Raw genomic sequence first — 12,105 nt, 5'->3', positions numbered from 1 at the left:
GCCGACCACGGCGACGGCGGCGACCTTCTTTTGGCTCACCCCCACAGCCACAGGCCACTGCCACCATTCGAACTTCATCATGTCGGCACACCGCCGCTTCGGAAAAGGAATGCCATGCCAAGCCGCCCTTTCACTAGTGGCTGGGACCAGAAGGGCGCATCAACACACCGATCCCAGGCCTACAGACGCCATGATTTCCCAAGCACTTCGCAGCGTGCGCAGATGTCAGTGTCTCGGTGGGAGAATCGCTGCTCTATATGCCGCCATTTTCTTTGACCTAGGATGAGGAGGAGCAATGAGTTCCATTTCTGTCTCTTGCCAGTGCCACTGCCAGCACAGTGCAACACTAACCAAACTTCCCACTGATACAGTGGTGCATGCGGCGCTGGCAGCCCGTCGCAAACATAAAAACGCCCTCCACGCACCCCACCCCCTAGCAATCTCACACCGCATTCCACGGACCATATCACACGCTCTGAAACCACTGTTGTAGATAGCTCTGGTGCAGCGTGCACACAAGTTACAGCGGCAGCCGGCGAGAATGGCAGCTAGGACGTCGCTGCTGCTTCTACTCGCGCTGGCCGCGGTGGTGGCTCACGTCGACGGTGCGACCGTGGCCGCGCCGGCGCCGGCCGTGGACTGCAGCGACGCCCTGATCAGCCTGGCGGGGTGCCTGAGCTACGTGCAGGAGGGGAGCACGGTGGCGATGCCGGAGGCGACCTGCTGCTCCGGGCTCAAGGACGTGGTGAAGAAGGAGGTGGCCTGCCTCTGCCAGGCCTTCCAGGGCGGCCAGGACTACGGCGTCACCCTCAACATGACCAAGGCCCTGCAGCTGCCCGGCGCCTGCAAGGTCAAGACGCCTCCCTTCAGCAAGTGCCACAGTAAGTGTTCTTTTTTTTTCTTCGTGTTTTTCCATCACTCGCAAATGCAAAAAAACGACGCCTATCAATAGCTGACTGAAGACGGAAAGTTCATATATCGGGTTGAGCGATAGTCACTCCCATTTTTCTCTTACAATTTCTGTGAAACAATTGCTGCCGTAGTTGTTGTTGGGTCTGTGCGTGTGTGAATTGCAGTTTTAATTTAGTGATGAAAAGTGTAAGCTTGCACTTTTTCAGTCGGTTATAGTACTACTACTTTTTCTAGAAAAGTGCAAATTTCATATTTTGTTGAGCTGAAGTTTCATTTTTCAGAATCAGTTGAGACTTAAGAAAAATCTGAAAATCTTAGTCGAGTGAGACCTAGCAAAACCATCGCTAAATACTGAACCTGACGGAATTATGAACTGAGAAAAAACTGACGGAACTATATTCTGACGATCTCCCTCTTCGCTAATGCAGTTTCCATTCCGGGCGTGACCGGTGGGTCTCCAGGTGTGTTCACTAACCACTCTTTCTCTTCCCTTCTGATTCCGCATATATCATTCGACCATATCTCAGCAAAGTACCAACATATGTAATCCTTTCTTTTTTTGGAGTAAAAAAAATCGCAACTCTTTTAATACTCTACTGACGTTGTTGCCGTCATTCCAGCACCTGCACCTGCCCCGTCTTCCGGTGCTCCGTTCTTCGGGGGCTCGCCGTCACCATCCACGCCTTCGGCTGAATCACCAGCCGCAGCCGGAACCGGAAGCGGCGACTCCACCACCGCTCGAGCTCCATCGCCGTCGGCCTCCGCCGTGGCCACCTTCCCGTCTTCAGCAGACGTCCTCCTAGCCGCAGCGACTGTCGTTGTGATGACCCTGCTCGTGTGAGCAGCTGGGCGCGCCTGTAATTCAGCAAACCTGTTCGTCGTTCATGTGACCATTTTCGCTATACCCGCCCGACACAGCTGAGAAAGCAGACCCAGCCTTGTTGCTGGCTTTGCTGCATGTACCGAGATGTATCTTATCTGAGAGTTTCCATTCCATTTATACAGATGTCACATTCATATATATGACTCGTTTCCATACACAATGAGACTGCTTGGTTCGATGCCAATTTTTGGCATGCCAACGTGTTGGCACTCTAAAAATTTGGCTACCGAATTTTCTTGCCAGTCTCTAGAAAAGTAGCCTGCTTTTGGTTTTGCCAACTGCTGGCATCAGACCAAGCGGCCAGAAACGGGTGAGATTGTGAGAAGTGTCACGGCGAGCAGCTCATTCAGAACAGAAACGGGGTTTTGCCTCCGTTTAAAAAAAAGGAAAGAAAAACAGAAACAAGTGATCGGATACGTTCATTTTCAGAGGCCAGAAACGGGGGTGAGATTTTGATAAGTGTCACAGCGTGCTCTAATCTTTGTATTCATTGTGCTCTCATTCAGAAGAGAGAGAAGATATCTTTTTTGTTTATATTCTAGCTTAGCTCTCTCTATTCTTTGCTTAAGCTATCATGTCATGTAGATGGGGAGATGGCACCTCCGAGTTTCGCACATCCTGGATATGATTAATGCATGGAAGCTAAGCAATTGGGTCATTCTTCAGCTCAAGATGCAAGCATTTGAACTCCACCCGAATACGGCTCGCAACTTGCTGCGGCCATGGCCATTAGATATAGAAATACAACTTATCAACAGTCTATAGTTCAGATTTCCGAACAATGGACACGACAACTGTTACATCATCCAACTTGCCCCCGGAGTAACCCAGGTACCCTTCTGCGAGCGCCGCATCCGAGAACGGGCTCCTCCCGGACCCGGACCTGCCCACTTCCTTTGCTCTAGCAGCCAGGAGGTCGGCAATCTCCTGCACAAGTTACGCAAAATGAACATGTCAGGATGATTCTTGGTTTCATATTTTCTGTAGGTTGGTTTATTAGGTTTTTCTTTTTTCAAACAAGAAAAGTGATTAGGTTCGGACCGTAGGCTTGCGGTCGGCTTCTAGAGATTTTGAGACAATGTCTGCCACCTCATGGTCGTAGACGTTGTCGAACAGACCATCTGACGCTGTTATGATGGTATCACCTTCTTGTAGATCGATAGCGTAATTCTGAGAATAAAGAGAGAAATTCATATGTTAAAATCTGAGAAAGCTCAAAAGAAGAAACTAATAACAGGATAGTGGCGACAACAAGCGCTGTGTCACCTGTACAAGTCTTGAAGGATCGACGCCATTTTCAATTTGCAACGGGAAATTGAAACCGTATGTCATCGGCTTTGTTTGTGTATATACTTGTCCATTTCTTATCACCAGTAACCCAGAATCGCCAATATTAGATACATGAAGGACCTGCCATATCAGTCAGTTGATGAGAAAAAAAAACATGTACAATTAACCACCAAGAAATGTTACAGCAAGTGGTATGCATGCCTCTTGATGAAAGAATTCACACAAAAAAATTGACAAAAGATCATACCTGCCCATCAAAGTGAGCAACCAAGATAGTTGAAGAGCCAGGGGACCGTGCTTCAACTGTCGCCATAGCAAGAACTTCCTCGGTTCTCATCCCTGGTGCCCCTTGATTCTCCGTAACAATTTTTTTGGAACTATCCATTAACTCTCTCGCATACAACCCCGCATTGATTCCTGAGTGCAAAAGCATAACAAGAGTATGATGAGAACATAAACCCATATTTTGTACGGTATAATTGAAGGTAATCATGGCAAATAAATTAGCTACTGACATCTAAAACATACTGATGTTAACTGCTAGCTAACAAACACTTTCAAAGAGTGAACACACTTTCTGAAAGGGAAATTTGTACACCCAGGAGTTTCTTTTTGTACACCCAGGAATTAAACGCACTCGCAAGATAAAGCAACCGAAATTTAGCTGATGAGGTATGGTTTACCTTCAAATGACCACTGACCAACTCCATCTGCTACACCAAACCAGCCGCCGCAAGCTATGAAATAAGCATCTTCACCACCTGTGTGCACCTGTATTTTTAACAGATATCAACATTAGAGAAATTAAGAGCAACATGAATTGATTGCATGCATTTTATTTTAGCACATAATATAACAGAATAAAAGCACATGGAGAGTAAATATTCCTCCGTGTATAGTATCTGCATGAAGGAACCAGTAGATGCAGTTACAACTGTATATATGTCTGACAGCAACCTAGAGTTGTTTGTTGTAGGCCTTCTAGGAACTATAGATGGCATATACGTTTTAACATTTGGAAGCACACAAATATGAAGTCAAGAAAAGCAAATATATGAGTCTAGATGCTGAAATCTTAACAAAGAGTTGCTTACACCAAACATGAGTTAATTGAGTAATGTTGAGCTCAATTTAATCTCAAATTATGAGCATAGAAGGATCTATGTAACAAGTGCCTCCGTTCTTTACATTTAACTACTTCCTCCGTTCCTAAATATAAGTATTTTTAGAGATTTCAAATGGACTACCATATACGGATGTATATAGACATATTTTAGAGTGTAGATTCACTCATTTTGCTCCGTATGTAGTCACTTGTTGAAATCTCTAGAAAGACCTATATTTAGGAACAGAGGGAGTATTTGACAATGCCTTAAACAGCAACTTCCAGAACATTGAGAGCAGAACGAACATGACAGTATTTCCACTGATCTACTGGGTAGAATAAGTTTAGTCCAAATATACATTACCTACAACAGACTGAAAAGAACAACTATTAGGTCCATTACCTTTGAAGGATGAGGTAACATGGCTGCACCTGAAGCCAGCACAAGTGTTGATACAGCTACTGAATCCATCCTGTATATGAATTAAGCATGTCAAAACACGAATAAACCATCTTCTCAGGCTTCAAGGGTTAAAAAGGCTAAAGGAAAAGAAAACAAGGGACATCTTGAATAACCCTATGCATGTGTGCCAAACAGATCAAGCTATACTCAGCTTATGGTGCGTATACAAGATATAAAGCAAAATAATAGTACCTATCAGAACTCTTCGTCTCCGAAGCGTTGTTCTCCCTGGCCACCGCACAGGTCACTTGTTCCTACAAAGGGGGGAAAACACAGGTACACATCATCGCCTAATCTTCATATAACAGCACAAGCTAAGGTTTACAGACAAGGCTGCAGTATTGGACAAAGTCAATGCTAATTTGCCTTGAACAATCCATGTGCTGATAATTTATGCAAACAGGGGTGCATCCTTTTCATGCAGTAGGACCTAATTTCCTCAGTTAGCTCAACAGAAGGCCCTTTTAGTACAACTGTACAAGCGTGGTCCCTTGCTCCATTACTAGGATATAAATGAGCATATCAAAATAGCATAGCCAAATAGTAAGTAGCCAGAAACTGAAACTAAATATCAACACATAATGCAGTATACAGAAAAAGGAAGCATTGCCGCCTAGCCGCCCACTGCCTAATTTCTTCAGTTAGCTGAACAGGTTGTCCATTCGCACAAGCATGGTCCACTCCTTACTCAATTACTAGGATATATAAATGAGCATATCAAAATAGCCCAAACCAAATCAAATATCAACAGAAGAGCAGAGCACCACATAAAGCAGATTCTTCTACCACAAAAAGGAAGCATTGCTACGCCTACCGTCTAATGTTCCACAGAGTAAGATGGACTGTTGTCAAAAAATCCAAAAGAGCTAACTTGAAGAAATCAAAAGGCAGATTAACAGAGTAGTACACATCATCGGATCATCGGTGTACCGACGGTAAGCGTATAAACGTGGATGAGTAGCACACAGCTCAGAGGTTTGCACGGAAGTCGTACCATGAGTGGGACGTGGACGCCATATCCCGTGTCCTGTTCCTCTACGCTGGAGCTGCTGGACTCCGTCTCCACGTCGGTGTCAGAGTCCTCCTGCGTGGTCGAGCCGTCCGACGCCTCGGAGTCATCCAAGCTCGTCTCCATCCCGTCCACTCCTTCCTCAACCTGCGTCGTGGAGGCCTCTAGAGCCTCAGGCTCCGTCTCTGCCCCTTCGCCACGCAAAAAGCCGCCGGCACGCAACTCCAATTCCCCTTGGATAAGGCCGTTTTGACCGTCGGAATCCCCTCTGGACTCGACTCCGAGCTCGCTAGAGGCCACCGCAGGCGCCCCACACGCGCCCGTTGGCTCTTCGTGTGCTGCCTCTGGCTCGCGTCCTCGAGAATCAGCTGCTTCTGCCAGGGACGGGGACAGGGGCCCGTCCGCAGGGGGAGAAGAAGCACCACCGATGGCCCCAGTGGTGGTGTTGGTATCTGAATTCGAACTGGCGTCTGACGGCGACGGCTCAACCGGTGAGGGGATATGGCTGATTGCGGCAGCTTCATCGGAACCCGTACTCCCGCAACCCAGCTTCTGTTCGTGGATTCGCGCCGCCGGAGCTTCTGATCTCGCATCCGAAACACCCGGCTCCGCCGATTCGAGCTCGGCGCCGGAACACAGACCGGCTGCCTTGTCGGCGTCAACGGCGCCTCTGACCTCCGAACCTCCAGGAACCTCCTTAACGGCATCTACATAAACCAAAATAAAACTCAAATCGAAGAACGAAGCTCATAAAGGAAACTATCATCGATCAGCAGTAAACCGCGGCGCCGTCCAAGGAGGATGCCTTACCGACGGCGGAGCAGAGCTCGCGGGACGGAGCAGGCGCGCGCTCTGGGGCGTCCACGACCTCCCGGGGCCGGGAGCCGAGGGCGCCGGCAGCTCCAGGGACCTCGGCCATGGCTTCACGCAAGGCGATGCCGAAGCAGGAGGCTGGCTGCTAGCCCAGAAAAAAAAGGGGTCGGGCTCTACTTTCTGGGGATCAGCGGCGAGCGAGCGAGATATGGCCCGTAGCACGGCGGCGTTGGTGAAGATGGTAGTGAGGGGCGAGCTGAGATTGGGGCGGAGGGACGGGGGAGGAGGCTTAATGGGGAGGGAAGGAAGCTCGTGTCCGAGCTTTTGAGGTGGTGTGTCTCCTGGGGCGGGGGCGGGGGCGGGGGCGCGGGCTCGGGGGGTGCCTGCGCGTGCGCTGCTCGGCGGCCGGACGGCGTCGTTTTCTAGGAGGGAGGAGCTCGTCTCTGCTTTTGGGGCGGTGGAATATCGAGTTATCTCTCTCGCATAGTTTGGCCCGTCGCTCTCGGCGTCGTCGCTTTGGGACAAAGGGCCTCCTGGAAGTTTGTATTTGGCGCGGCCGGCTACACCGGCATCTTGCTTGTCCATGGCCTTGTTTTCTTGGTCAGGTTTGGAAGGACTACGGGGAAACGGGGGAAATGCTTGTGGCGTCGAAACGCTGGAAGAGTAGGTGAGGGGCAGGTAGCGCAAAGTCTTGGTACTACTTTTAAAAGAGATCGGTTCGCATGTGAAGGTCTAGTAGTTTTACCAATTGGTTCAAGTAAACTAGACAAAAATTATTGAAAATGCTTACAAAATATTTTTTGGATCTACAAAAAACAAGAACAAGTCCAGGGGTTTATCATAGATTGTTCTTAGCTGACTTTCAGTTAAGAAAACCATATTTACTCCATTGGTTAAATTAACTAGGCAGCATCAAATATAATGTTTGATTCAAGGTGCTTACAAAATTTAAATTTATACCTTTACAGGGAAAAAATAAGTCTTGACCCTTTGCGCGGAGCTAGAATAAAGGTAATGTTCGATAGCTGACTAACAATTAAGAAAAACATCTCGTTTAACATGAGATTGCGAGTATTATTTTTCTTGTTTACTGTAAATTGATGGTTCTAGCTGTTTTGTTAAGCCCATGGCAGTATTTTGAACGTCTCTCTTCAGAGAACTTTTCATTTAGAGGTAGAGGCGTGGAAGCAAGGGCATGGAAAAGTTCATTTTGGGCTAGATCGTGCAATAGTTTGATTTGTATGTATTTAGTGCAATGCCATAACTTCTTGTCATGTCGACATCTTATTATAGATAGAAAGCATTGTATCGTGTAGTTTAGAGTCACTATCACTAGTTAATGTGGTGAAATGTTCTTTTTGGGGGGGGGGGGGGGGGGGGGGGGGGGAGGGGGGGGTTGGCAAATGTGGTGGAAGTTGCATTGCTTGTGTGTTAGCGATGTTTTTCTTCTTCCAAAAAGGTGCGTTAGAGATGATGTGCACGTAAAATGTTCTATCCATGTGTGTAATATAAGAGGACGAGGAACTATAACTAAAATGTATCAAAAGTTGGACTGGAGTATGAGCATACACAATGAAATGATTATTTGCATCGTTTTGTTTTTAGCTCTATACATTTTGTTATTTTGTGAAATGAATTCGTTTATTTATAATGGCATATAATGCCTGGCTATACCGCAACTTGCTTGTTCATGGCCTTGTTTTATTTGTTGGTTGGGTTTTGCGGGACTTGGGGGAAATGTCACGGGGTTGAAATCTTGTTTGGAAGAGTAGGTGAGGAGCAGGTAGCGGTCAATCTTACTATTTTTAAATTTTCGGTTCACATGTGAAGGTCTAGAATTTCTGTTCAATTGGTTGAAATAATCTGGGCAGCGTCGAGGTAATGTTATTTGGATGTGCTTTCAAGAAATACGGTTAGACCTTTGTGAAAACAATAATATGTCTCATCGCTATCCGAAGAACTAGAATAAAGGTAATGTTCCAAAGCTGACTTTCAATTGTTCTCTAAAAAAAGAAAATCTGACTTTCAATTAAGAAAAACATCTTGCTTAGCATGAAGTTGTGAGTGTGTATTTTTCTTGTTTACTATCAGATTGATGGTTCTAGTTGTTTTGTTAAGCCCATGGCAGTACTTTGAAAATCTCTTTTGAAATAGCCTTTTATTTAGAGGTAGTAATGAGGTCATGGATAGGTTAGCATTGGCTAAACCGTGCAATAGTTTGGTTTGTATGTACTTAGTGCAATGTCATAACTTCTAGTCATGTCGACATTTAATTATAGATAGTAAGCATTGTCTCGCGTAGTTTGGAGTCACTATCACTAATTAATGTGGTGAAAGGTTCTTTTTTCTTTGACAAATGTGGTCGAAGTTGCGTTCGTTCGTGTGTTAGATATTATTATTGTTCTCCAAAAAGGTGTGTGAGGGATGATGTGCACGTAAATTGCTCTAGCCATGTGTGCAATATAAGAGGACGAGAAACTATAACTCAAATGTATGGAAAGTTAGATTGGAGTGTGAGCATACTGAAAGGATTGAGATGGACCTAGAGGGGGGTGAATAGGTACAGTTACAATTTTTAATTGTTACTAAGCAATTTTAGGCAACAATGCGGAAAGTGAAAGTGAGACTAACAATTGTAAGTACGATACTAATGAGCTAAACAAGATAACAAGTGACCCAAATATATGAGTAAGTAAGCACAAGATGATATAAGTAAGTGCTAAGAGACAAGTAACCACAGGTAGAGAGTTAGGGTTAGGAATAACCGCAACTCCGAAAGACGAGCATGTATGCCGATGTTCACTTCCTTGGAGGGAAGCTACGTCACCGTTTAGAGAGGTGTATGTTACCACGAAGGCACACCAATGCCACGAAGGCTCACCCTATTCTCTCCTTGAGACAACACCACGAAGGCGTTTCTCAACCACTAGTGGTAGATCTTGGGGTGGTCTCCAAACCCTCACAAACTTTCCAGGGGAAATCACAATGGTCGATTCCTCGCCGGAGCACTCCTACCGCCTAGGAGTCTCCAATCTCCAAGAGTAACAAGAAGCACCACAAAAACAAGGGGGAATCAACTTTCGTTTTGGTGAATGTGTAGATCGAGCACTTCTCCTTTGCTTCTCAAAAGATCAAGAGCTTTGGTTGGCTAAGGAGGGAGATCTCCAAGAAATTGAGGTCTGAAAATGGAGGTGAGAGAAATGGAGTCGTCAACCCCTTTGTGAGGAAGAAGAAGACTATTTATAGGTGGGGATGAAATCTGGCCGTTGGAGGCAGATTTCTGCGTAGCCCGGAAGTTCCGGCTACAGACGGAAGTTCCGGACCTCGGAAGTTCCGGACGCCCCGGAAGTTCCAGCCGACGGAAGTTCCGGCCAGGTTCCGACGAGGTTCCGGGCTACAAAGAAAGATTGCATGAAACAGTGCAGTTTCTCTGGGTACCCGGAAGCTTCCCGGACCCCGCCCAGACATTCCGGGCCCCGGAAGTTCCGGCCGTCCCAGAAGTTCCGGCCTGAACAGAAACTTGGCACTAGGATTTTCAGATCAATGTGAGAAGGTAAGTTGATTCCCTGGATGTTTTTATGATGCACCCTCTCTTAATAGTGCGGCTGCCCTAAGGACTCAAGAACTAAGAAAACTTTAAGGTACTCTTCTTTTCTTGAGCGCACCGCTTTTCCTTTTTCCAATAAGAGAGGAAATAACCATCCATGCTTCACTTTTAGCTTAATCGGGGCTGTTAACACTTAGAGCATGTGGTTAGAAACACACATGAAGTTGTCATCAATGTCAAAAAAACACTTTAGTGCAATATTGCACTTTCAATCTCCCCCCTTTTGACATAGATGACAACAATGTTTGAGAGGGTAAACTCATAAAGTATATACAGAATTGGGAAACTTTAATGACAGGAAGGTACTCCCCCACAACCCGGTGCCTTATTTTAAGATTGCATTTGAAATGAAATGACATGGTTAGAGGATTCTCCCCCTATCACTGTGCATACCCACACAAGAATGATATAACGACATAGAACACTTTACTAACCTTTGTTCTTCATAGTGAGGGTACAAATATAGATATAATCATAGCCTGATAGATATCTCTTACAATATGAGCAAATAGAATATGCCATGTACCCTCCTTGACATAAGTTTCTCACACACACAGAGATTAATTAACGGAACATAAATAGGTTCAAATAGCAAGCTAAGATCCAAATGGAGGCAAATAAAAGCAAAGGTTCAAGGTTCAACGGTAAATAGGCAGATAAACAAGGATAAACGATAATCCCTATCAAGCACCACAACATCTCCCCCTGTTGTCACCTAGATGGCAAAAAGGAAAGATGGAGGAATCCATAAACAGCCCCTAGGAGAGGGACGCAGAAGGGTCATCAAACGACTCTCCAGAAGATTATGAGCCATGAGTTGTCATTTGATAAACAGGATCACATCATTAGAAGAATGATGTGACTGACTTGACCCATTCTGTTAGCTTAGCACTTGATCGTTTTAGTTTACTGCTATTGCTTTCTTCATGACTTATACATGTTCCTATGACTATGAGATTATGCAACTCCCGATTACCGGAGGAACACTTTGTGTGCTACCAAACGTCACAACGTAACTGGGTGATTATAAAGGTGCTCTACAGGTGTCTCCGATGGTACTTGTTGAGTTGGCATAGATCAAGATTAGGATTTGTCACTCCAATTGTCGGAGAGGTATCTCTGGGCCCTCTCGGTAATGCACATCACTATAGTCCTTGCAAGCAATGTGACTAATAAGTTAGTTGCGGGATGTTGCATTACGGAACGAGTAAAGAGACTTGCTGGTAACGAGATTAAACTAGGTATTGAGATACCAACGATCGAATCTCGGGCAAGTAACATACCGATGACAAAGGGAACAATGTATGTTGTTATGCGGTTTGACCGATAAAGATCTTCGTAGAATATGTAGGAACCAATATGAGCATCCAGGTTCCTCTATTGGTTATTTACCGGAGACATGTCTCAGTCATGTCTACATAGTTCTCGAACCCGTAGGGTCCGCACGCTTAAAGTTCTGTGACGGTCGGTATTATTCAGAATCCCGGATATGATCACGGACATGACGAGGAGTCTCGAAATGGTCGAGATGTAAAGATCGATATATTGGATGACTATGTTCAAACACCGGAAGTGTTTCGGGAGGTTTCGGACATTTACCGGAGTACCGGGGGGTTACCGGAACCCCCAGGGAGTATATTGGGCCTAATGGGCCTTAGTGGGAGAAGAGGAAGGACGGCCAAGGGCAGCCTCGCGCCCCCTCCCCCTCTGGTCCGAATTGGACAAGGAGGGCCCCCCCTTTCCTTCTCTTCCTCTCTCCCTTCCTTCTCCTCTCCTACTCCAACTAGGAAAAGAGGGAGTCCTACTCCCGGTGGGAGTAGGACTCCCCCCTTGGCGCGCCCTCCTCCTTGGCCGGCCGCCTCCCCCTAGCTCCTTTATATATGGGGGCAGGGGGCACCCCATAGATACAACAATTGGTCTGTTGATCTCTTAGCCATGTGTGTTGCCCCCCTCCACCATAATCCACCTCGGTTATATCGTAGCGGTGCTTAGGTGAAGCCCTGCGTCGGTAGCTTCATCAACA

At 46.1% G+C, this 12,105-nt stretch overlaps 2 protein-coding genes across 2 annotated transcripts; one reads left to right on the top strand and one right to left on the bottom strand.

Moving 5' to 3' along the window:
• Window positions 1–336: 336 nt before the first annotated feature.
• LOC125552641 (non-specific lipid transfer protein GPI-anchored 31-like) lies at window positions 337–1,933 on the top strand. Its single transcript, XM_048716263.1, has 3 exons — window positions 337–881; window positions 1,341–1,373; window positions 1,533–1,933. Exons 1-3 carry the CDS (start codon window positions 542–544, stop codon window positions 1,751–1,753), a joined length of 594 nt encoding a protein of 197 aa, XP_048572220.1. The 5' UTR covers window positions 337–541; the 3' UTR covers window positions 1,754–1,933.
• A 543-nt stretch (window positions 1,934–2,476) lies between these two features.
• LOC125552640 (probable protein phosphatase 2C BIPP2C1) lies at window positions 2,477–6,841 on the bottom strand. The gene is made up of 9 exons (XM_048716261.1): window positions 6,473–6,841; window positions 5,648–6,369; window positions 4,846–4,907; window positions 4,594–4,663; window positions 3,769–3,856; window positions 3,333–3,502; window positions 3,062–3,205; window positions 2,837–2,965; window positions 2,477–2,722 (listed from the first exon to the last, which is right to left on the bottom strand). The coding sequence occupies exons 1-9, from the start codon at window positions 6,579–6,581 to the stop codon at window positions 2,555–2,557; spliced, it is 1,662 nt and encodes a 553-aa protein (XP_048572218.1). The 5' UTR covers window positions 6,582–6,841; the 3' UTR covers window positions 2,477–2,554.
• Between the last annotated feature and the right edge of the window lie 5,264 nt (window positions 6,842–12,105).

This window comes from Triticum urartu, chromosome 4 (genome assembly GCF_003073215.2).
Source record: "Triticum urartu cultivar G1812 chromosome 4, Tu2.1, whole genome shotgun sequence".
NCBI classification, from domain to species: Eukaryota; Viridiplantae; Streptophyta; class Magnoliopsida; order Poales; family Poaceae; genus Triticum; species Triticum urartu.
This window is presented reverse-complemented; position numbering and strand designations above follow the sequence as displayed.

Bases quoted from the DNA above. Each gene is read 5' to 3' on its own strand.
- LOC125552641 (XM_048716263.1), top strand. From the start codon at position 542: ATGGCAGCTAGGACGTCGCTGCTGCTTCTACTCGCGCTGGCCGCGGTG. The intron at 882-1,340 runs GTAAGTGTTCTT...TCGCTAATGCAG, and splicing joins TCCCTTCAGCAAGTGCCACA to TTTCCATTCCGGGCGTGACC. The intron at 1,374-1,532 runs GTGTGTTCACTA...CCGTCATTCCAG, and splicing joins CGTGACCGGTGGGTCTCCAG to CACCTGCACCTGCCCCGTCT.
- LOC125552640 (XM_048716261.1), bottom strand. From the start codon at position 6,581: ATGGCCGAGGTCCCTGGAGCTGCCGGCGCCCTCGGCTCCCGGCCCCGG. The intron at 6,370-6,472 runs GTAAGGCATCCT...TGGTTTATGTAG, and splicing joins CGAGCTCTGCTCCGCCGTCG to ATGCCGTTAAGGAGGTTCCT. The intron at 2,723-2,836 runs GTCCGAACCTAA...TAACTTGTGCAG, and splicing joins AAGCCGACCGCAAGCCTACG to GAGATTGCCGACCTCCTGGC.